The sequence below is a fragment of the Sprattus sprattus genome, assembly GCF_963457725.1.
Source record: "Sprattus sprattus genome assembly, chromosome: 1".
NCBI classification, from domain to species: Eukaryota; Metazoa; Chordata; class Actinopteri; order Clupeiformes; family Clupeidae; genus Sprattus; species Sprattus sprattus.
In genome coordinates, this window is record NC_137920.1 from 47,944,421 (window position 1) to 47,970,513 (window position 26,093).

The following is a 26,093-nucleotide window of genomic DNA, read 5'->3' on the forward strand; positions in this document are numbered from 1 at the left end:
CTCAAAATAATTTACAATTAGAGCGATAAAATGAGTCTGGGCAAATGACCAAGACAATTGCCATTATACCTATTTCAGTTTTGACACCAATAAATACTTGTGTAAATACTCAAACTAAATTGAAAGCATCAGTAGTCTTAGGTTTAACAGGCAAGGCAATAAACATAAAGATCCAAATATATTGGAATGGCTTTATTGATACTTAAATAACTTCCTCCTGTGTTAACTTAAACAAGTTTAAAAAAACATGCTAGGATCCATGTTTTGATCCTGTGTTATACGCAGGTTGAGCTCAGATAAACCGGCAACACATCCCTGTTCTTGCCACTGTTCCAGGGACTGAATGGCTCACTGGTAGATCCTCCTAATGGTCATCAGATCTGACCTGGACAAGTGCCAAATACGCACCAGAACCAGTGGTAACTAGGCATCACTCCAAAACAGCAGCAAAGTTGGGCTACTTTCCATGTGTGTCAAAGTAGAAAAATAGCATTTCCATGCCCTTTCTCAAGATATTATTGATTAAAGGTACCTTATTACTTGTTAGTTTAAAACAAAGCTTGAAGCAGGAAACAAATTATTCAAAATCAGTGGAAACATGTCTTTACTTGTCTGTAATATCCTTGACCAGATATTCAAGGTTAACACAGCTCATTTCTCAGACAGAATTAAGCGTGGAGGGTAATAAATGTTAGGAAAACGCATCATACGCACAATACGCTAAACATAATTGAAATACTAAATAAAAAACTGATTTATACAAATCAACCTCAATACTGGCACATAGGATGGGTCTCTTGGCCTTGGCTGCACTTTACAAGCGCTGTTATTGATTCTTAAAGGCAACTTCAAAACAAACCAGGTATGCAAAACAGTGTGTAATTAAAACAGGCTGAACTGAAAACCAAAGCTTCCAGCTTACAATTGATTTCCAGGTGCCTGCTCTTTTTAACCTTATACAACAAACAACGTATAAAAGAATTAGGCATAACAATAGAAATAGATATTTCCACAAGTCTAATGTGGCAATACAGTGAACCAATTGGACCTTTTTATGCATACAATAAGCATAATGAGTGAATGACAGGGCAAGATGTGAGGTGGCATATGACATGTTCCATCAGCAGAGGCATGAAACGTAACTGTGTATTCACGTGGAGTGTGTTTGACCCATTACTGTGGTGGCCTGACCAGCTCCAAAGCTGACATGTACTTCGGCAGTACTCAAATGCTACATTAAGTTCCGTCCCCTCATGACTAATGGTCTAAAAATCTTAAAATGAGTTTAAAACTGAAAAGTGGGGGAATCATTTTAAAAGGCATCTTCCCCATAATGATACTATGTACAACACCCTGCCATTACAAATCAAACTCTGCATGCGCAACTCAGTTTATATACAAACCGTCCAAAGCCTAACCTTAGAGTAGAGTACTGGATTGCAAACCATGATTTATGAGTTATGATTCATGAGAGTTATGACCATTCTTAGTGCTACGTAGACATGGGAGAGTCCAGTCCCAGGGCAATCGCACTGCCACAGATGTCCAACTAAATCTTTATGTAAATCTGATGGCCAATGAGGCTGTGGTCAACCACAATCCCCACACCAAACCTGTGTTAAGGGGGAAGTCTAAGTGGGGGGGTCATACTTCAGACATGGATATTGACCGCTGTAGGTGGGACTCACCAGTATGACACAACCCAGAGTCAGTCGGTGAGAGCTCCCAAACTATTTAAAACTCGCTTTCAGCAATACCAGGCCAGCTGGCAAAGGCGCCTCGGAGATCAGTGAAAGACTACACTTTGTTTTCTGATGATGGGGAGAGGACACATGTGGCCCAGACCAGAAACCTTCACTGCACACACTGACCACAAGACTCCAATCTCAGTTCATAGGGGCGACGGTGGGACAGGGGGTAGAGGAGTCGTTTAGTAATCGGAAGGTTGCTATTTTGATTCTCCACTCCTCCTTACCAGGTGTGTAAGTTTCCTTGAGCAAGACACTGAACCCCTAAAACTGCTCCTGATGTATAAATGCAATTTTCTTGTAAGTCGCTTTGGATAAAAGCGTCTGCTAAATCATTAAATGTAAATATCTCATTTCCTGCAGCTAACTCTGTAGGACCTTTTCCACCAAAACTATTTCATAACTCAGGACCCTTTAAACTAACTGGGGGAATTACTACTTTGTGTGACATTCCTAAATGTTGCTCAATGGTCAAATGCAAGCTCTAGAGGGTGGCTGTGAATGACTATCCACCATGTTTAAATGCACATCAGGAAGCAAGCAAGTATTTACTGGAATTGAGAAGCGATACAGCAAGCCATAATGCTAAAACACAAACACACAAAAACCTTTGGAAAAACTATAAGGTGTAAGCCTTACTAGTGCAACAGCCTTTTGGAGGAAATTCATACAGCAAGTCTGATCAAATGTTGCAAAAATGTTGTTGCATTTAGCGTACACCAAGTTGGGCTTACACCACAAGCTACAGCAGAGTATTTCCAGCAATACATTTAAAAATGAAATATAATAATAATAATAATAATAATAATAGGAAAAGACATTACCCACAAACCATATTGGCTCAGAAAAACAAACAAGTAAGTATTCAAGATCATCAGTGATTACTGATTCAAAAAAAATTCACAAATCTTACCATGTAGTTTTGGAAACTTTTAGGTCCTTGAATTGTTTCATCACACTCACATTATTGGGTTGAAGACAAAAGTCGACATGCAGCTCAAATCCTATATATGGGATCACAGAAACAGGATGAGAATTCTGTTTTGTGTCCGCTCATGCAAACATAGCTACGATCCAGAACACAGCAGTTCTGCACTCCAGCCTAGATGGTCAAGTCCAGTGTCTCCTGGGTGAAGCACAGGCCATAAGGAGCATCATTGGCTGAGTGAGTAGGATCCTTTTATTTGTCCTGCCCTGTGTGTGTCTGGCTGAAATAAACTAACAGGTTCATCAGTTTACGCTTGTGCTCTTTGCCATAGGAAACATCTTTTTAAGAGAAGAGGAAACCAGGCTGGCAGCAATCTCAGATGATTTCCTGAACAAATATGAAGATAGGCATTAAAATGTGCAATAGGCAGCACTGGAACTAAACATGTGGTGAGCAATTTGGTAAAGCCGAAGTTTTGAATGTAAGACTGAAAAGGTCATTGCCTAGAAACATCCGAAACATCTTGAAAATTCCTTTTGAGTCAGCAGATGACATTTGTGCACACATTCCCAAGATGCCAATCCATCTAAAGAGGTGTTTTTTAATACCTATAATTTATTTTTGGTAATAAAAAAAGGAATTTTACTTCACTACTACTAGATGTACATGCTGCCTACTGTATCTTAAACCTGCATGCATTTTATAGCTTCAACTGGAGCATCTGAACACTTTGGGGAAGGATCTACCCCTAGAACATCAAGGGGGACCATCTGACCAGTGACACAGCACTAAAGAGTATGTCTGCAGTGTGTGTCACAATTATGTTTCAGTGACTTCAGCCATACTTCTGATCACTGCCACCCACCTTACTACACATACCATCACTGCTCCATACTCCAAGTGGAGCTGCCAATCACATTCAAAGAAAGGCAGGCAAAATAAAAACTATTGCTTAATTCATTATTTTTTAAATGCAAATCAAATTCCAAGTGTGGCTCACTATGTTACTAGATTTTTCATGTACTATGAACTCCAGCTTGCTCTGAAAGGACCAACATTTTATTTGTAGCTGCCAGGGAGGGGATCTGAAGCGAACAGGGGATGTGGATGGAGTCCTATGGAGCAAATTAGCTATGTGAAATGTGCAACAATAAATAAATAAATAAATAAAACCAAATAAAAAGAAACGAGGCTAAAATGTAACTGCGCACAAAAACATTCAAATAAACCTTAAAAGAGTGATTGTAAATGTGCAAGGACCCATCAGGGAGAAGGTTCAGATCCCAGTCCAACTAAGGGCGTCCTGCTGGCCGGCTATAAAGGAAGCTTCTTCAGCTGCTCATATGTGATGAAGAACTGAAGAAAGGTCAAGGAAGATCTAAGACGTTTAAGGCTTACCTATCCTAATAACCTCTATAGCATGTAGTTTTGAATGATTTGTTTGTTATTTGCTGACCTCTAGTGGCAAGACTAAGTACTACAAAATAATGCATTGGCGCTTCCTGATTGACAAATTAACAAATCTTTTTTTCTTTTCATTTTTTTTTTTAAAAACACAACAACATTGAATACTCTATTGATATTTCATGATATCTGATTCTTGAATTCAAAGTAAACCTTACCTGAAATCTACCTACTGTCTGTGCATGTTAAAGGAGCCCGAGGCAACATTAGAGGCTTGAGACTTGAATAATAAACGTTCAATTTCTAGTCTTTTTTACACGTAGTAAGTTTCAATAACACAATACCATTACATATTGACATTCAAGGAGCAAAGATGAGACGTTGTTGTGTGGTGAGAACTGATAGAAAATTGCGCTACCAGCACCGCCGGTGGGGAGAGGCCATTTTTTCAAATCTTCCGATTTTTTGGTGGCACCAATATATAAAGGGCTACGCTCTTGCGGCTAGTTTTAGCGCTCTTTTTAACGCCCAAAGTATCAAATAATGATGCAAATGTGCTAATATGGTGAAGTAAATGTCAATATCATAAAGATTGTCTTATCCAGAATATTTCCATTTTGATGCCCTAATGTTGCTTTGGGCTCCTTTAAGGTATGCATGCTTTAGACACCAAAAACATTAGTGCACTTCTAAGTCCCCTTCCCTCAACTCTAGTGAAAAGGATACAATAATGTTCCAGGGTCCCAAACGAAGCCAGTTAGGCCAGAAGCCCTTGTAGAGTGCAAAGAAGCCCTCGCCTCTCCAGGTCTGCATGACACCGTCCAGCGTGCCTTTGTAGAGCGGGTTGCCTGACAACACCCGCTGGTTCATCATCCGCGTCCTCACCACGTCCACTGGGTTGGATGCCAGCGCACCCGCCAGGCCACAGGTGAAACTGGAGCTGCACAGAGCCACAAGAGAAGAGAGGGTTTTAGCTGGAGCTTCACAGAGCCAAAAGAGAAGAGAGGGTTTTAGCAGGTAAGGCAGAGAGTGAGTTGGTACAGAAAACAAGTATCGGGAAATGACACAACAAGGAGTTGTGGGTAAAGTGTGTTTCAGGTACAAGCCTTTTCTGTTCTTTCTTAACACAGATATGATTAAATATCATCTGTCGTACAGTTTGACATAGAGGTCAATTTGAAACCTTTCTTTGATGTAAGTTTTTATAGGCAACTAGTTTTGGAATCATCTTCAAATTAAAAAAAATGGTTTCCTCTGTTAAGACCTCAAGGGCCATACATGGGTTTAGGCCTGTCTTACTTAGGCCCACAATAGGACACATGGTTTAGTCTAGAGAGAAACCAACCTGTTTAGTTTCCAGGTTAGTACTTCTTTCTTCGGGCAAAGATAACGGAAGTTACATGAATTCTTGCTAACATTGCGGTTTCTAATTCTGTGTGGGATAGTTTTCCAGCCTGCCGGTGTTTTATCGAGTTTACGGCACTTGTCACAATGAGAGAATACGTTTATTTTGTTAATTCAATGTCTGCCTAAACACACTCACTGTGGTAGAAAAGTTGATGGGTCGATCACCGTTTACAAGGTTGTTATACTTACAATTGACACTTTGCAGATCTTTAACCCTATCTGCTTCATTCATGTCTTGATATACATAAATACAGACAGACTATGGCAAGTGCTGAATGATGACTGAGTAAATCAAAAAAGACATAGTATCTCCAGCTTCATTCTGCTGTGTGGCCCTGCTCAAGAGAGTTAGTATCTCCAGCTTCATTCTGCTGTGTGGCCCTGCTCAAGAGAGTTAGTATCTTTAGCTTCATTCTGCTGTGTGGCCCTGCTCAAGAGAGTTAGTATCTTTAGCTTCATTCTGCTGTGTGGCCCTGCTCAGGAGAGTTAGTATCTTCAGATTCTTTCGGCTGTTTGGCACTGCTCCGGAGAAGGTCCAAAATGAGTTCAGCGCAGCACAGTTTGAGGCTGTTCAACTTGTGATGGAAGTGGAAATAAGCTGGACTAGTGTAGCTAGTTAGCTTGCTAGTTTTAGACCGAAAACTCCTTACTGTTTATAGCAAACTTTTGTGAGATAAAGTTATTACTTACACAAAATGTGTGAGGATGCTGTCATCCATCACTCCTGAACCAATGAGGTGCTTCTTCGTGATGTCATATACAGGTAACTCCACCCCAACAACAATGGCTGCTCGCTGTGCTGTAGGTATTACGCCCTATGATTGGATAATTCATCAGTTATTGGTATGAAGACTCATCACTTGCACAGGGAAAATGTTTTAAATAGGAATAATAGGTATCCCCTTAAACAGAGTATTAAGGTTAAGGTTAAATCACATGACTTCCCCATATCAAAAACCATAGGTCGAAGTTTCATCTCTGTGTGTGTCAAAGATTGGTGGTTACAATGGGGGTATGTACAATTTGCCAAGTAAACACAGTCAAAAGGACAAAGAAAAATGTAGTTTGTATCTCTTTTGGGGGTGTTGGTTGCAGAACCGGATGACAAAGCAGGACTTTCCCCTTACCCTCCACAGGCCACGGGTGCCCTCCGTCTGGTAGATGTTCATGAAGTTGGCCATCATGCTACCCTGCATCAGGGCACCTTGGGCTTGCATGCGAATCTGAGGAGAACAGGGGCCAAAGGTCAGGGGCCAAAGGCAAAATCAGGTGCCTCTTACACTCACAGGCACACATGCTTCATGTTGGTCACAGTCACTTAACTAGCTTTGTGTTAGCTGCTTCATGTTGGTCACAGTCCCTTAACTAGCTTTGTGTTAGCTGCTTCATGTTGGTCACAGTCCCTTAACTAGATTTGTGTTAGCTGCTTCATGTTGGTCACAGTCACTTAACTAGCTTTGTGTTAGCTGCTTCATGTTGGTCAAAGTCCCTTAACTAGCTTTGTGTTAGCTGCTTTATGTTGGTCACAGTCCCTTAACTAGCTTTGTGTTAGCTGCTTCATGTTGGTCACAGTCACTTAACTAGCTTTGTGTTAGCTGCTTCATGTTGGTCACAGTCCCTTAACTAGCTTTGTGTTAGCTGCTTCATGTTGGTCACAGTCCCTTAACTAGATTTGTGTTAGCTGCTTCATGTTGGTCACAGTCCCTTAACTAGCTTTGTGTTAGCTGCTTCATGTTGGTCACAGTCCCTTAACTAGCTTTGTGTAAGGTGCTTCATGTTGGTCAGAGTCCCTTAACTAGCTTCGTGTTAGCTGCTTCATGTTGGTCACAGTCCCTTTACTAGCTTTGTGTTAGCTGCTTCATGTTGGTCACAGTCCCTTAACTAGCTTTGTGTTCGCTGCTTCATGTTGTGCACAGTCCCTTTACTAGCTTTGTGTTAGCTGCTTGGAAATTTCTCTACAGGCTTAATCTTATAGTATAGAAACAAAGACTTCAAAGGTTGGCAGCCCTAAGGATTTTTCATCCCTACACACAGTGCCTAGAAACAATACTGATAACAGCTGAAAACAAACTATATGTAAAGGTATTAGATTATGGATCTTTTATATATGAAGAACATTTTCTAGATTCCTCCCTCATTAGTTAGTTGAGAGTGGTAATGAATGTGTTATGAGATGGCAATTTCATACCATTAATGACAAGCTCAGTGTTTCTGAAGTTCTGCCTTATTTGCTGAACATCAGCATAAAATCAGCTAACACTATAATTGATCAACCCATCTGGGGTCAGTTGTTAACATGTCTCATATAACGTTCACATGACAACAAGAGTCAGACATGAGTTCTGCATCAAGCAGCAGCGCTACATCAAAAGATGAAAACAGACTTAAAGGCACAATATGCAACAATTATGCTTCAGGATTAGGGTTAGGATAAGCAGTTTAACCTTAAAATAACAGCTTAAAAAAAATTGGGGCGCTACAATGACTTTTAATATGGAGAATTGCGTCCGTGCCAATGGCATAGCAGGGTCGATAGGCATATAACTGCCTTCTGTAGTTTTGCCTGCCGATGCCCGCCGACCTGACTTTGATTACCTTCTGCCGATCTAGTAAGTAGCTTATTTGCCGTCTTGCTTAGTCTTGTGTTGCACATGATTGATGTTTGACTGTGTAAGGACAGTCGTTGAGTAATTAGTTTGTCATAATGTCAAAGTCAGCACATTTCAAGAGATTTCGTTAGTTTTAGCTGCTAGCATACCTTTAGCGAATAGCTATTAATCCTTAATGCACCTTTAAGTCAAAACTAAATGTTCAAACTCAAGTACAAATAAACTATTAACATTATCTGTGTAACACCCCCCACTTAAAAGGAAAGGACAAAGCAGCCTGGTGATTGGTGCGGATCAACATGACCAGAAGGTAAAATTGTGGAAAGACAGACCTGCACGTGGCTTGTTTTCATTGACCACATCCTGCTTGACCGGCCGGTTTCACAAAGATAGACTGTGACTATAGCAGAGCTGCCAACTCTCACGCTTTCGCCGTGAGACACACGCTTTTGCATGTTTTCACACGCTCACGGTCAATTTCTCACGCAAAAAATGTTTTGGGCCGAGATGCGTTCGTACGATAGATGGGACACAAATTACAAATGTAAAAAAGAGAGAAAAGAAAGCAATTACCAAATGTTTAGTTGTGTAGCCGCCACGGGCTCAAGCCAGTCAACCAGGCAGGGCGGCAAAATAAACATCTAAAATGCACATTTTGCACGCAATATATTTGGAAATACAGACAAAAAGCTGTCCGATTTGAATGGGGTATTTATTCATGTATATTTTGTCATCACGCGATCTTGAGAGATGTCTTCAACTAACGTAAATGCAGAGATGGCAAAGGGTAGAAGCTGCTCCTAAGCTTTCTCTCCCAGGTCAGGGTGCTCCTGCTTCACACACATCCAAAACTAAATCTCAGCAGATGTCTTCATCAATATGTTTATTTTTGTGCCATATTTTAAATCTAAATGTGTTAATTTCTCTTCCTAAAACCCACTAGAGGACACTATTTTAAAGGTTATTTTCAAAAAAATCTTATGGGGGAGCATGCCCCCAGACGCCCCTAGTTTTGCTGGGTCACAAGAAAAAGAATAGGTTTTATTCAGGGGCTTATCCCCCCCAACAAGTGGGAACCTAGATTCATGTGGCGAATTTTGGTCACCCCTGACAAAATCTCATTCCAAGGTTTTTTGAAAAGTTGGCAGCCCTGCAATAGTCTATCTGTAGGATATAGTCAGACTTGACATAGACGTCTAAATAATACTGTTGCACTTCGGTGTCTTAACTGTATAGTCACTATACAGTTAAGACACCGACTATGCTAAGTTGTACTAAGTGCTAAGAATTGTGGGTAATTTAAGACTCTTTTCAAAACAAAAAAGATGGCGGACCGAGTCGAGTCGAACCGTTCTGCACCTTTCACCCATTCCGAAAATGTATGCATTTTGGACGAGTTCAACTCGTACAAAGACACCCTTCTAGGGAAATTCACGGAGGAATGTAGTAACCGAGATGTGTGTGTGTGTTTGTGGCGTTGTCACTCTGTTGCACCGTCACACCGTAGATACATTGGCTCGGCAGATAGTTAACAGTTTCCCCAAGAGAAAGTTTGAAGCTTGAAGTTCTTTTCAAACCTTTACTCAGTACACTGTAAAACTGAGCAGGCGTAAAGAATACATTTTAGTAATCTTATCGCATAACAACGATCTAAAAACATCACTTAACATTAGGCTACATGTTTAACTGTGTGATAGAAACTACGTTAGCTGAACGCTAGCTTATAGGGGAGTCTCCATAGAGACCGATTAGCATATTTATGGTTACATAGCACTTTAGACCTATGTTATTCTGGGGGTGAGGTGGCTAACTTTTTAAGTCTAAAATTAGTTGGTCTTAACTTTTGTGAAACTGACTTACTTGCATAAGACTAGGGTTGGGTACCGAGAACCGGTACCAATACGGCACCGGTTCCATACAACCGATACCTACCCGGACCGAAATGCAACGCAGATTTCGGTGCTTCCTTTCGGTGCCTGAGCAGATAATTTTTTTTTTTTTTTTTTTTTAATTAAAATTTTTATAATTTAACAAAACTAGCGATAGCTAACGAGAAGTAACGTTAATGGCGTAGATCTTTCTGAGTACGATCTGTATACTTTTTTGTGTTGATAACAGATTTCGTGGGGCACATATAAAACTGCTCCATCTCCCAATATAGACTCTCGCCTGTGTCGCTCACGCTGCATTCCGTAGTGGAAACGGGATTTGTGTTGAGGAGTTGCCATGGTAATGGGTTGACTTGCGTGTGGTTTCGGTTTCAAGATAAGTGTGGTTGTTCTAAGCAGAAGTTGGATACGCTTTATTAAACGGAGAGCTACCGTCTCATCCAAAGATATTCCTTCTCAATGAAGAGCAGGCAGCCTTGCACAGAGCAAGCACAAACAGAGCTAGCCATCAATATAACGGAGAAAATGTCGAAAGGTAAACGATCAAAAGTGTGGCTGTATTTCGCACAAAAAGATTCAAACAACGCGACGTGCAGCATATGCAACAACAACATTGCGTGTAAATGGGGGAGAGAACTCAAGAGGCCCTGAAGCTAAACTTTTAAAGGGGCAGTACACATTCACGAAACCAGTGGGTTTAAATAAATGCAAACTAATTAATATTTGTTTTACTCTGAAGGCAAACGTGCTCATATTTCTGCAAAAGTATTACTGAAGTGTGAATTGTGTGTACAGAGTTTGTTATGTATTTATTTATATTTATTTAAGTATACTGTAAACAGTTGTTATAAGTTAATATATTGTTCATAGTTTGAAGTTAAAAGGTTTGAAGCCAAGTGTTTTGTATTTATTTTTATTTATAGTATACCTCAAACAGTTAATATATTGTTAAATTTAAAGAAAACTATTTGCCTTGGCAATAAATAAGCCTAATGTCTTTAATTAAAAACAAAAAAAAGTATCGGTTCTGGCACCGTTTAGGCACCGGTATCGTTTTAAAAGCATCGGTTATGTACCGGTATCGGAAAAAACCCAAACGATACCCATCCCTACATAAGACTGGTCTATAAATGAACTTAAGACCCATCTTACCCCAAAGACCAGTCTAAACTACTTCAGTGAAACCGGCCCCAGGCAGACAGTACTAAAATGTAAGGCCTTTTCTTATGCATTTTATGTAAGTTACCATACATATCAAGAAAATGGCAACCTCTGTTGAGTTGAGTGGATGTGGGATGTGTAAAAGGCTGAATATTTCCATCTGAATAGATAATCTATAGACACAGAACTACAAACTATGATTACTGATAGCAGATCTACGTAACAGACTGGGAGATTAAGTGTAGTTCAACACCTGCACATTAAGATGATGCACAGGACTGCATCAATGTTAGTTTTTCTCCACAGTCAAAGGCGCAGTATGTAGGATTTAGGGTGATTTTATTAAGATGTATAATTATGGAATACAGTATCATAATTATGTTTTCATTAGTGTACAATCATATTTTACTACAAATTGTTGTGTTTTTGTTCGCTAAGAACGAGCCCTTCGTATCTACATAGGGAGCGGGTCCTCTTCCACGGTGGCCACCATGTTTCTACAGCAACCCAGAGCGGACAAACCAAAAAACACTGGAATTAAAGAGGGCCTTTCACATAGCTTCTCATACATGCTTGGAAAGGGAGAGGTATGCAGTTGGTTGCAATCTGTAGCCTCACCACTAGATGCCATTAAATCCTACATACTGCAGCTTTCAGTGCTAGCACATAGGACCAATCAATCAATCAATCAATCAATCAATCAATCAATCAAATGTTGAGAGTTCAAAGTACCTTCAGCACATCTGTGGGGTTGGCCAATGAAGAGGACAGGACTCCTGATACCACTCCACAGAACACGTTAATGACTATGGTCTCATCTGGAAACAGAAACATTGAGGACCATTAGAAATAGAAGGCGTCGTCTCCAGACCAGATGTAAATACATGTGAGGGAGACTTAAATAGAGACAAGGGAAGTACAGTATCATGGAACAGCCAATCATTCTGCTGCTTTGAGAAAATTACTGGAACCATTGCTTTATGCACATGCACTATGAACTTTTTCTCTTCATTCAGGATATGTTACCAGGGACACTAGAGAGAAATAGTCATATCACTTTCTACCAAAAAGGCCTATAAGTAGTATTTTTTCCTCCTCTATGATGCATAGCATAGGCACTACAATTAATGGAGATGAAAGATGACATTGATGAAATAGGCCCCCTAATTAGTGGTTGCCTCTGCATGTGCCTAAATGGTGAAATGAGACTTTTAGCAGTTTGGATCAAAGGGTTATAAGGGCATTTAGGGAGAAACAAAAATAGAGTTAGTTCTGTGGTTCAAAACCTAAAGTTGGAAGAAGGATTTGAGACAAGGAGGGAAGGAAATAAAAAAAGAAACAAAACTGAAATATACAAAATGGATCAATTTTAGGAACAATAGTTACAGTGATCCTTGATCAATGTGTGACCAATAGTTAGAGAGGTCGTCCCAAGCCCCGTTCATTTTTGGTTTGGGTAGAGGCGGATGTATCCCCGCCAACCAGCAGGCAGGCCAAACCACAGCCTGTATCAAAATAAGCATTCACATCACAGTGGCAGGAAAAAGGACTTCTAAAAAGATGATCAATACAAATAAAACAGATTTTGCTTCCCCCAATGACATCACACACACACACACACACACAAACAACCTGGCTTGCTCACACACACACACACACCCCCCCACACACACACACACACTTTTTGCCATGTGTCATTTTCCTTGAGGCAAATCTAAAAGCAAAATCTGGAATAGGATCAAACCAAAAAGGACCTAGCCATAGTGGCGCCAGTTACACCATCCTGGGTTAAAACACACACATACTAAACGCTTGAGTTGGCACAGTCTGGCTTCTTCTCTCTTGTGTGGCCATGGTGTAAGTTCCAGTAGATGAACCCTCTACAGGAGAGGTCTGCACAAAAGGGCAGTCCCTCCAGTTTTTTACAATTCTGCGAATTCCGCAAAATCGCTTTTTCACTACACTGCACATTTTCTCATTTACTGCATAAACCATGCAGAAAGTTGCAGAAAACAAGCTTTGATGTTGCTTCTGGGCTCCTCATGGTGGTATAAGGTTATGCACAGTCGGTTTTAACCACTGCCACAGCTTAATCTCACACTCGTTTGATGTCGTCAGGTGGTCAGGTGATGGTTTGACGACCACAGTTAAATTAGCCTGGTATTAAACATTTGCTTGACGTTTACGACATATCTGGATCTATAACTGTTAAATGGGGGTGTAATGATACATATATTTACCCCAAATCTTGCATTACAGGACGCTCGGATTCGTATGCAACTACCTTGGTTGGGTACGCCTTGTGATCCTAAAATTACTGTAAAAATAGTCTCTCTTTGTCTAATGTCACCACTCACACCAACAGTACAGCAATTCCTTGAGAATGTTTGACCTGCTTTGGAAAGTACACCAGTTGTGGTTGATCAGCTGTAGTGTTCTGGGTGGTTTAGCATGGTTAGTCAGATTAGTCAAGCTGAATGGACAACAATGTGCCAAACTGTATGCTGACATTGTTCAACTGAAGTCGAACATGTCAATGGACACACTTCAAACTTTTCATATACGAGGGCATCGCCCAAATGTAGCAGAACAAGAGAAAAAACATGACTTCAAAACCAAAATACATTACGTAATTGTGTATTGTGAATTTTGCATACCATTATACCCCACTGTGATCATATTAAAAGTCAAATGAGACTTGAGTCAAAGCACCTTGAGACTTCATTGTATTTTAAAGTGTGCTATACAAATAAAATCCATTATTATTATTATTATTTGTATTATTAATGAACTACAAAACCAAGGCATGGCCTTTTATTTCAAATTACTTTCAATAACATTCTAATATGGATGAGTTATAAGTTCTCAGAAATCTAAAATGTGTTATGTCTCCATTGCATGAAATGGAGATATAACAACACATACAAACAAAAAACACATCAAAATAAATGAAATTGAATTGAATTGAATTGAATTAACTTAAACTCAATTTTGGTTAATCAGGTTTTTGTCTGATACAGGAAATGACTGTTCTCACCATTTGGAAAAGATGCTGTGATTACCTTGCCAAGCAAGCTAACCAGTTCCATTACTGGCTTTATGTCATCACAAAGAAACAGTGAGACAGCAGTTTCACTAACTGCCTGCAGGCTACTACCCCAAAGGACTTTAAGTGCTATACAAATCCATTTATTTAATTTGCAAGAGCATAAACTTACAGTGACATCACACTCTCCTAAAACCAGCTACAATCTCTTTAAATTGCATGCGATCCGTGATCTCACCTTCCGGGCGACTCACAAACAGCTTCTTTAATGTGTTGTAGGTGCCAATCTTAATCGTCCCATAGGAGGCTTGGCGTAGCAGGGCTGGTGAAATCCTGAGGGTGGAAACAGAGAGAGGAAAGCTGTTAAGATTCACAGATGAACAGAGCACAGAAAACAACTCTATACGATAAAAGAAAAGCTCTCACACACACACACACACACACACACACACACACACAAAAAGGAATTCATAAAGGAAACAAAAGAAAAAAGAAAAAGGCTGTGAAAATGTCTGTCTTAAGTTCACAAAAATATTGAGTATGGGTGTGGCAAATCTCAAATCATCCCCTATACACTTTACACTGACACAACCGTCAATGAACTGAAACCCCTAAAATACACCAGTAGGACCCCTAAATGAACAGGGGCCATGACCTATGAAGAGGGAGCAGTGGGGAGAAAGGATGAACAGGGAACAGAGAGGACTCCATTTTACTACGGTCGGACCAGCAGGAGTTGTTGCCACGGCATCTGGAGATTGTCTTTAGGAGGATTCAGAGAACATTTTCATTTCTGCCCATCTTCTGAGTCTTTTTTAGCACGCTTTCTCAGAGGACCAGTTTGTCAGACGTCATCTCTGTTGTAGGCTAAACACACATCCTCTCCAGGGCATGTCTGGTTAGTGTTTTGTGCAAGCATGCAAGGTCAACTAAAGAGAACGGCACTCTGAGCTGAGCTGAGCTGGCATTTCTGACATCTGTACCCGTCTCTCAAGTTTTAGGTGGCAACAGGCAAAGAGCAGGTGACCCGTAAAAGCATTACATCATGAGCTGTGCTCCAGGAAGCCGTATTCGAATGGTCGCCTTTGTGCGGCACGATTTCTATTCGACTGGAGCTACGCCGGCTATCCTTACAACACCCGCTGTGGCCCTTTCTGCACGGAGGAAAACTAGCGTGCAGCTAAGTGCAAAACAGTCACATGAGGGGGGCACTGTAGCTCACACAGTAGCCTCGACCACACATGCCCACAGAGGACACAGGTTTGATTCCGGCCCGATGTCATTTCTCCTGTCCACTCCCCACCTCTTCTCCCTCTCATTTCCTGTACCACTCTTCACTAACCTATCAATTAAAGGCATAAAATCAGCCAAAAACAAATCTTTAAAATAAAAAATAAAAAGTCACATGATTGATCAAAATGGACAGTGAAGAAATATACGTTAAAGAAGTCAAACCCCTCTCCTCTTTCCCACTCTGTCCATCTCTCTCTCTCCCTCTCTGCAGTCATTCCAGTGTGACTTAAGTTTGAGGAGATCTTTGTTCATGATCAAGTAACCACACTGCCATGCACCACCAAAACTTCTTTCTATTCTTTAAAATAGAGAGGACTTTCACTTTCACTTTTCAACTGGTCAGGTTGAGTGGAGAACGTTTGGCTCACTGCACAGATAGGCATGGCTTAAAGGTGCAGCACTCCAGAGGTCCAGTTCAGTAAATCTAATGACATTGAGGAAGTGATGAGCACATAGTCAGCAAACACAAGGCTGTTGAAGTCTTCTTCCACCACTCTGTCCACAGGGCAGTGCAAGCACTTGCAGGCAGGGATGCCCATCTCTTTTATCAGTCACGTCCCTGATAGGTAAATATAGTCAGTCACTCACGCCATGCTGAAATTTCAGTTGCTGAACGAGTCCCTAGGTCATTTTCTCCACAGTGCATCTGTTTTCTCAATCATTATCCAAATTTAAGGCCACAGAGATGCTGAACAAGATAACACGACAAAAGAAGCAAAAGCTCTGGAACACTCTGTATCCAGACCAGACCTTTCCATCTGGAGCACTCTGTATCCAGACCAGACCTATCCATCTGGAGCACTCTGTATCCAGACCAGACCTATCCATCTGGAGCACTCTGTATCCAGACCTATCCATCTTCTATGTGCAGCGCTCCACAAGGAACCTTTCTATCAAAAAACGATATAAATGGGTACTTGTTCGTATCTCGCAATGTTCATGGAAGTGAAATGAAATGTGTGGATCTGCCCCATGATCCGGATTTCTTTAGAAATGTAACAGGTTTTTCTTTGGCACATGCTTCACCTGCCCAAAATGAAAATCGGGCCAGTTGTTGTTTTGTAATCCTACTGACAGACACACAAAGAAACAAACAAACAAACAAACAAAGCACACTGAAAACATAACCTCTTTGGCGAAAGTAACTATTCCCACAGGAACCTGATGTTCATATCGGCTTCATACGATAACTGACAAGACAACACATAAATCAGCTACTTATGCCCTCAAGCCCCCGAGTTCACACTGGACAATGGCATCATGACTGAAATGAATCTCCTGGACCAAGATAGGGCACCAACACATAACCTTATAAGCAAGGCTTTGAACCGGTTCACGGAACGAACACAAAAAACTGAAACTTTTGATGTTTTGCTAGGAACAGAAACGAAACCAGAAACTTTTTAAAAAAATTATGTTCCGTATCAGAGTCGTTTACCTAAAATGATGGTAACCGGTTAATAACGTAATTTTTTCGCTCTTTCACTAGATTCCTAAATGCAATATGATTGGTGATGTTCTCTTACGGTCGTTTACTTAGATAGAGAACCTTGCCGCGCAACGCCAGCTAGTAGCCTTATCGGATCAAATCTATGCACAAGCTGTAGCCACCAGTCTCTCAAACTCAATCTTAAGAAGAGGTAAATATTGTACCAAGTATCTCACACAGGGACGTGCACAGGAGTGTGCTAAGGTTGCTTGGGCAACTGCCCGTTTGCCCTCCTCGAGTAAAAGTGCCCCTCCGAGGGAAAAAAATTATAATAATATATTTTTATTTTTGATTTTATTTTTTTCCCCTCGGAGGGGCACTTTTACTCGAGGAGGGCAAACGTGCAGTTGCCCAAGACTTTCATGTAGACCTAGTTTTTAAAAATCGCCACCCGAAACATGTCAGAAAGTAGCCTTCTTCACTACCAATCGATAAGCCTATGGGCAACGAGAGTGAAAGTCAGTAGGTCTGTTTACTCTGGTACTGCACGCGACTCGGGTACTGCACGCGACCGGCACCTGAGCTTGCATTTTCGCCCCTGAGAAACAGTCAGGGTTGTTTTCTTCTGTGTCGATGAAAATACTGCTTTAACGTTGTCAGAAAAGGTAAGTTTTAAGTTGTAGAAATGGATAACAAACGAACAATCATCATCATGTTTTATGAAATTAATTCATAAATTCAGGCTCAGTTTGCCACGTTTATCCTAAATAATCAGAAGACTAGTTTGCCTACCAGACAACCAGCCCGTTATCACATGTTAATGTTTTGGTAGGAAAACTAAGCTACATGTCTGCTGATGGTCAGTTTATAACATTTCGTTTTAACAATAAGAATAAATTATGGAAATAATGCATCACATAAATGATTACATTCAAAATGGTTACATTTCGAAATCCTATCACTATTTTGGGTGTTGTTTTTCTTTGCTTTCATTAATAGGCAGGCTAATCTCTTGTTTGTATCCAAGTCTATAGCATAGACATAAACTAAGTTCTTAGTTGGGGGATTGATAGCTGTAACGAGTGTTTTATTTATTTATATTAATAAATAGGCCAGAGCAACTGCCCTTCAAAATTCCTGTGCACGTCCCTGATCTCACACATGTTTGTTTTTAAATAGGAATTCTATAAGATAGGCTACGAATTTCCAATGCATTGTTGTAAAAATGTGCAGAGTCAAGTTAATGAAATTATAGCTAAGTTGGACAGTTAGCATTGGCAGTAGACTACCTGGCTATTGCCCAGCATAACCTACCCTAGTTTGTTAAGTCTTTATTTATAACGTAGGCTAATACGGTAGTTTTCATATTTGGAATTGTAACTTTTTTTGTTCAGATGGGAAGACATTGCGAGAATCCTATGCGGCAGCATTCTTCATTTGACCCCACGACTAACAAATCCAAATACAACATTGAGGGATGTATGTAGATACCATTGTAGTTTTGTAATATTTGTATTGTCTCTGTTGACAAAAATGCACTGATTGGGCCCTGACGAGGTTTGGCCAAATGCTGTTATGTTTTGTTTGCCCAATAAACAACATAGCATACATTTTCCTTGTCTTAACTCATGTATAATACTTACAAAATGTCAGAATTACAGTTGCCGCTTACATAATGTAGCCTATAGTGCTTTTTTAATGTTTAATGACAGAAGAGAGACATATAAGATTATTTTAAAGTCCTAATGATTAGCCTACTTATTTGTATGTCCCGCAGCTGACATGGAACACTATTAACCGGTTCAGGAACTTATTTTTTTTATTCTAACCGGTTCAGTAACGTAAATTTTAGGGTTGGAACGAAAACCAGAAACGTTAAAATACTGTTTTTGTTTGGAACGAACCAATTGGGAAAAAATTCTGGTTTAAAGCCCTGCTTATAAGTCATCTTTCTGGCATCTGAGGCACCACAGAAACCACTGAATGCCAAGAGCATGAAGTCCAGTTGCCCACTGCCCTTGCAGATTACTGTACATTGACTAACAGCACATTCATGAACATATGTGATTCGACACAACTGATATCACGGAGCAAAGTCAACACTAAGAACTAGCACGTAAACAGCACTGGAGACCACACTCTTGGACGGAACAGTTTTCTTCTGTCACTGCCCACACACTCACCCCGAGTAGAGTGCTCGTATGCCCTCTTCTTGTCCGATCCGGCGCAGCGCGTGGAACATGCCCCGGTAGCGCACCTCCATGCAGTGTGACGGGCCCTGCACCTGCAGCCGGGTTTTGGTAAGATCAATGGGGAAGGTGCCTAAGGAGACGACACAAATGTATAAATGAAAAGGGCAAAATGCATTCTAAATAGACTAGCTGTACTAAAGGTGTAAATTACATCATAGCAGATGAAGTGAAGTAAAAGGCTAAAATAATGAGTAAAAAGCAAAAGTATAATTCTGAAAAGTCCAAATGTGCAAGGTTCCATGCACTAGCTGAGCTAACTGTTCCCTCCTTTTTGTTTGGCCTCGTGTTGTTTCAGGGTGTCTACAGGTATAAACAAATTAAATTTAAGACTTTTTAAGACTTTTTAATACCACTTCTAAATGAAATTTAAGACCAAACTTACGATGGAAAAACAAATCAAAAGTTGAAATATACAGTAATCTTTCCAAGTAAACACACTGATGTCTGATAATAACCGGTTGAGTTTAAGAACACCGGCTAAATGTGTGTAATGCGAAAAGATAACACAAAAAGGTCCCATAAACAAATGCTCAGGGCTCTCAAGTTTTGAAGACAGGCAAGAGTGACATATCCCCCGACCACGCCCCGGCCCGCCGTATTCCATATGCCCACAGACCAGACAGTTGTTGTTAATAATAATTGCTCAGACTTGCAGGAAAGACTTGACACATGGCACTGACAATTCGACCAATTACAAAGTATGTATTCGATTTGAGAGAGAGAGCGATTGCCATTAAGAGATCCATTCACTATCAAAAGAGGTCTTATAGGTGGCTGCTCCTGGACTTTTCTCCCTTTTGTTCTAGCCATCTCCTTCACTGTTTCTGCGAAGTTAGGAGTCAAAGCTATAGTAAAAAGCTAGACTGTAGCCTAAAACTGTGTTGGCTACAAACACTCATTAAAAACTGTTGCTAATTATCTGGGAAATATTCTCTAACTGCAGTCAAGTCATTCCATGATGCTTTATTTCCATTGGTTGCTGGATTAAATCTTACCCAGATACAAAAGATACATATTTTTTTGATTGGCTATTGTGCACCTCACGGCAGAACTCGAGGGGATTCGGGGAGACGCGTTTGATTCCTCCATGGCCAGGTCATGTTTGCGCGCTACGGCACATTAAACAGCCTAGAGGTTTTTTTTCAGCGTGAGAAATATGATGTGTGGCGGGAGTGCGTGACTAAAGACCGAAATGAGTGACTGTCACGCTCAATGCGTGACACTTGAGAGCCCTGCTTATAAAATCAAGTAAATAAATTAAAAAACGCCAAAATCTATAAACGAACAGGCTGGAGCCCTGGCTACGATGATAAACCAATAAACAGGAGCCCTGGCTGTGGCGCAATCCGGGGGGTGGGGTTATCCCCTCAAGTCTAGGCTACGAGATTCAGCCCTAAACAAAGCAAGAAGTTCCGATCATTTGAACGACAGCAAGAAAATAACATTTGCGAATAAAGTGCACAATGGAAACATAGGCCATTGTTCGTGTTTTACTACTCAAAGCATTCCAGGGATTGAGTTACAGTGGCAAGTTAGCGATCAAAGGAACAGGTAGACCACCTCCCAAAATCAGAGCAACTGCAGATTCAACACAGCTGGCTAATAAGTGGTAACGTTAGCTACCAATGGAGTTGAATGATTGGTGTGCTAACGGTCACATATTAGAATGTAACGTACATTTTTTGCCGTCTCACACTGTGATAAATATGTGACCTCCGTTTAATTTCCATAAACTGTTAGTTCGTTGTAAGGTAAAATTAATACATTGCTAGCGGGCGTGGTGTAGCATGTGGAAATAGCACTGACAGGACTAGAGAGCTAGTTAGCCAGCTAGTAGGCTATCTAGTCACTTGTATGTTTAGCTACGCAGTAGTCTACGCTCTGATTTAACCATAGACAACGCAGCGCACCGGCTACCGGGAAAAAATATTTGACCTGGCAGAACAGATTGCCTGCATTTTAGCACTGACATGGCACAAAAATATTTAAGACCAATGCAATCTGAATTTAAGACAATTTAATACTTTTTTAGGCCTTATTTTGATGAAAATTGATTTACGACTTTTTAAGACTTTTTAATGACCCGCGGCCACCCTGTGTTTCACGCAATAGATTTTTGAAATAAGACATGAATAGCCAGTAGGGCTGGGACGACGCGTCAACGTCATTGATTACGTTGACGCAAAAAATACGTCGACGCAAAATACAGGTGCATCTCAATATATTAGAATATCATCAAAAAGTTGATTTATTTCAGTAATTCTATTCAAAAAGTGAAACTCATATATTATATAGATTCATTTCACACAGACTGATATATTTCAAGTGATTATTTCTTTTAAATTTGATGATTATAACTGACAGCTTATGAAAACCCAAAATTCAGTATCTCAGAAAATTAGAATATTACTGACGACCGATAGAAAAAAGGATTTTTAACACAGAAATGTTGGACTACTGAAAAGTATGAACATGTACAGCACTCAATACTTGGTTGGGGCTCCTTTTGCATGAATTGCTGCAGCAATGCGGCGTGGCATGAAAGCAATCAGTCTGTGGCACTGCTGAGGTGTTATGGAAGACCAGGTTGCTCTGATAGTGGCCTTCAGCTCTTCTGTGTGTTTGGGTTTGTTGTCTCGCACCTTCCTTTTCACAATACCCTATAGAATCTCTATGGGTTTTAGGTCAGGCGAGTTTGCTGGCCAATCAAGCACAGGGATACCATGGTCCTTAAACCAGGTACTGGTACCTTTGGAAGTGTGTGCAGGTGCCAAGTCCTGATGGAAAATGAAATCTGCATCTCCATAAAACTGGTCAGCAGAGAGAAGCACAAAGTGCTCTAGAACTTTCTGGTAGATGGCTGCGCTGACCTTGGACCACACAGTGGACTAACACCAGCATATGACATGGCACCCCAAACCATCACTGACTGTGGACACTTTACACTGGACATCAAGCAACTTGGATTCTGTTCCTCTCCTCTCTTCCTCCAGACTCCGGGACCTTGATTTCCAAATTAAATGCAAAATTGACTTTCATCTGAAAAGAGAACTTTGGACCACTTAGCAACAGTGCAGTCCTTTTTGTCCTTAGCCCAGGTGAGACGCCTCTGACGTTGTCTCTGGTTCAAGAGTGGCTTGACACAGGAATGCGACAGTTGAAGTCCATGTTCTGGATACGTCTGTGCGTGTAGGCTTTTGAAGCACTGACTCCAGCTGCAGTCCACTCCTTGTGAATCTCCCTTGAATGGGCTAATAAGATGTCGTTATCCCTGTTGCTTGTGCACCTTTTTCTACCAAATTGTTTCCTTCCATTCAACTTCCCATTAATGTGCTTGGATACAGCACTCTGTGAACAGCATGCTTCTTTAGCAATGACCTTTTGTGTCTTACCCTTCTTGTGCAGGGTGTCAATGATCGTCTTCTGGACAACTGTCAAGTCAGCAGTCTTCCCCATGATTGTGTAGCCTACTGAACTAGACTGAGAGACCATTTAAAGGCTCAGGAAGCCTTTGCCGTTGTTTTGAGTTAATTAGCTGATTAGAGTGTGACACCATTGGTCATCAATATGGAACTTTTTCACAATATTCTAATTTTCTGAGATACTGAATTTTGGGTTTTCATTAGCTGGCAGTTATAATAATGAAAATTTAAAGAAATAAACACTTTAAATAGATCAGTCTGTGTGTAAACAATCTATATAATATATGAGTTTCACTTTTTGAATAGAATTACTGAAATAAATCAACTTTTCGATGATATTCTAATTTATTGAGATGCACCTGTATTTCACGTCGATGCATCATTTGAATTTTCAATTTTATTTTGGAATTAAAGGGCAAGCCTGACTCCTGAGCATGTTGGAATGCTTACGTTCCTCCACACAAAAATAAGCTGGTTCTTTGTCTTTAAACATGTATTCTGTTTTTGAGTGTTACAGACAACATTTTTATGACCTGGTTAGGTGATTTTCTTCAATTTTCTTTTTTATTTTGGAATTTTGAAGAGCAATAAACAAACACATATTGCAATGTCAAGGGATTCAGGTTTTTTTCCCCAGATGTAGAAATCAACATGTATAGTAAATTGCTATTAGTGAATTAATGGGGAGATAATCGATAATCGAATCGAACTGAAAACATTAATCGTTAGATTAATCGATGCATCGAAAAAAGAATCGCTAGATTAATCGTTTAAAAAATAATCGTTTATCCCAGCCCTAATAGCCAGCCTTCATTCAGAGGTGGTCTGTCGTTGAAGTAGGCTAAACATATTTGTACCTTCAAGGGCTTTTGATTTGCCTCATTAAGATTTCATGATTGATGTTGCATGTATGACATACACTTTGCCTCTTTGATATGAACCATTTTCTATTGTCATAATACTAAAGATGCTTTGTAAACATCTAAAAACATAACTTTGTGTTTTCTTAATAGTTGTTTACTTCTCAAATCATTTGATATTCAAAATGAAAGCCTGGGGTAGACCTCATTAATAGTTCAGTGTTATCAGCACTGCTGTGTTGGACAGCGCTGTCCAGGGTGGGGCACCAGGAAATAAGTCATTTTCCAGTGCAGGGGTACAGTCCTCCATAATGTGCAATGGATGAAGTCTATTACCATTACCCATACCCCCCCCCCCCCCCCCAACCCCATACAAACACATTTACTGCACCCCCTCCCAAAAAATTGTTGCAGAGCAGTATTGTTGTTTTAAAGTTTTATTTAAAATGTGCTCATCTTGTGCGCCAAACTTTTTTTTTATCACACGCCTGTATCCAATATAAAATGCAAGCTAGCTACTTTAAGGCTGTTGGTAGAAAAAGATGGCCATATGAAACTGAACACCGCTCAGCTTTTGATGGCGTGGGTACCACTGCACGCCATGATGAAAAGAAAAACATTCAAATATGACTGAGCATCAATCACACAACTGTGTCCATGCAGAACGGATAAGATTCAGATAACAGGGTTGCAACATTAAAATGGCAACACATGTATGAACAACAAACACTGATGTTACATTACCGAACTCGGCAACGATGGAGGCCATCCCCCCGTAGATGAACGGTTTCCAGTTCAGAGCTGGCATTTCGGCGCTGGCTCCTTCAGCCTGGTGGAGACCCGCTAATAGCAGCAATAAGCCGCCGAAATACAAATGAAGAAATTCTTTTAATCGCACATGGCACAATATTGCACTACCCGTTTTAAAGACACCGAACCACCCTGTATGCGACATGGTCAAATTATGCACCTGAATGGGATGCTTCTATCTATTACAATTCATGCAAGCGCCATCGCACAAGCATACAACTGTAAATGGTCGGCACAAACGTCAATCAAAAGTCAAAGGACACTGGTTGGATTAAATAAACCTACTTCCGGTTGCAAATAACTTCAATGACTGCGATGTCTTTTGCGACGCTCCATACAGCGAACAGACGTATTTTAACGTAAGGATCAAACGTCAGCTGATATATTTTAAAAAGACAACAACATTTCCAGCACTTTCAAATGCTGGTGACCTTCTACCAACCTGTCTTTGCCAGCAACACAATAAAATGTCACCTACGGAGCAGTGCCTAGCTGGCTAACGTTAGCCATCAATTTACGTCTCTCTGGACTAGCTAAAGCTGGCTAATAAGTTAGAGCAGTGACTGGCTAGTTAGCTAGCTGACATTAACGAAAGGATATCATCTTTTACAACAATGACTTGGAATTCGACTTATAGCTGTGTTGTAATCAACGCAGTAAACACTTACGTCTGTGTTTGGTATGTGATGACCTCTTCTATTTCCTTTTCGTTCTCATTTTCTTGACCACATGTAGGATTGTTCAATAATAAAACTTCAACGGAGAACGGCGTTGCTTAGCATTTCTGATTCGCCTAGAAACAGGAACTGAAAGGCGGAAGTCCTACCTCTTTTTGTGACTGCAACACCCCCTTCAAGCCTTGAATGTCATATCCCCAGTAGACAATATTTCTTTAAAAACTGTGCTACTGAAAGTGAATAACTTGCATTTTACTTTAATAATTAGCCTACTTTGAGAAAATCAGTGAATTTGATATCCTTGGTCTTGGTCTATGACAGGGTCAAAAGGACAAGGAAAGACGAGAACTCACCTCAGTCATAGCGATGTAATTTGTTTGTGTCTAATATCTAATGTATAAATGTTTAAGTATTGTACACACAGATGATTTGTTATCAACGTAGGCTAATTGGTTACCAATTTGTGGGAAATGATTTTATTGGATCTGTCTACTGACTTGTTCCAGTGGACACAACATAACTGTGGCCTACTCAGTGGCAAAACATGAAAACTGAAAGTAGGCCTACTTTAAATGTAAAGTGCACAAGTTGTTTACATATAAATATAAATCTACTCTCCAGGATTCAGCCTATATCAATAGAGACACTGAACATCTTGCCTAGAAGATCAATAAATCACAGCAGGTTATAACTTCACAATAATGTGCATTGTTGTATTATTTCTTTCACATTTTATTTTGTTTCATCATTCCTCTGCATACAGTCTTCAACGGCCTGTGATGGCAAATCAAGCAGTGTTCAAACCAGTGAAAATCAGCTGTTTATTCAAGTAACACCATCAAGTTTGAGATCAGTAACACCACTCAGTGATAATTGACATCTAGCCTAATGCATTTATGACCCTCTCTTAAAAAAACATTGTCATTTCCCAGTCTGAAATGGAAAAAGAAAAACATGATACTTATGCAATCACCTGTCACAATCAGATCAATCAACTGAACAAGTCAGCATCCATCTAAATTAAATCACATAATAAAATATTTTTTGGTCATTATTATTTTTCTTCCCCAATATATATTTTAAAGTCCAGGATCTGACAGTAAAGCCTAGTCACATGGTTTCACAGTCTATAAATCCATATTTGTTGAGAGTAAAACG

The 26,093-nt window shown here is 40.2% G+C and overlaps 1 protein-coding gene across 1 annotated transcript; it reads right to left on the reverse strand.

The window, feature by feature from the left end:
- slc25a14 (solute carrier family 25 member 14) lies at nt 1-25,052 on the reverse strand. Its single transcript, XM_080852603.1, has 9 exons — nt 24,927-25,052; nt 24,193-24,291; nt 19,098-19,236; nt 14,431-14,525; nt 11,879-11,964; nt 6,615-6,710; nt 6,178-6,302; nt 4,807-5,020; nt 1-4,032 (listed from the first exon to the last, which is right to left on the reverse strand). The coding sequence occupies exons 2-9, from the start codon at nt 24,254-24,256 to the stop codon at nt 3,991-3,993; spliced, it is 861 nt and encodes a 286-aa protein (XP_080708729.1). The 5' UTR covers nt 24,257-24,291; nt 24,927-25,052; the 3' UTR covers nt 1-3,990.
- Between the last annotated feature and the right edge of the window lie 1,041 nt (nt 25,053-26,093).

What these genes read in the sequence shown, in the direction of transcription:
- slc25a14 (XM_080852603.1), bottom strand. Translation starts at nt 24,256, where the DNA reads ATGCCAGCTCTGAACTGGAAACCGTTCATCTACGGGGGGATGGCCTCC. An exon ending in GTTTGTGAGTCGCCCGGAAG is followed by an intron (nt 11,965 to 14,430) that starts GTGAGATCACGG and finishes TTCTGTTTCCAG; the next exon opens with ATGAGACCATAGTCATTAAC. An exon ending in AGCATCCTCACACATTTTGT is followed by an intron (nt 5,021 to 6,177) that starts GTAAGTAATAAC and finishes GGCTCTGTGCAG; the next exon opens with CTCCAGTTTCACCTGTGGCC.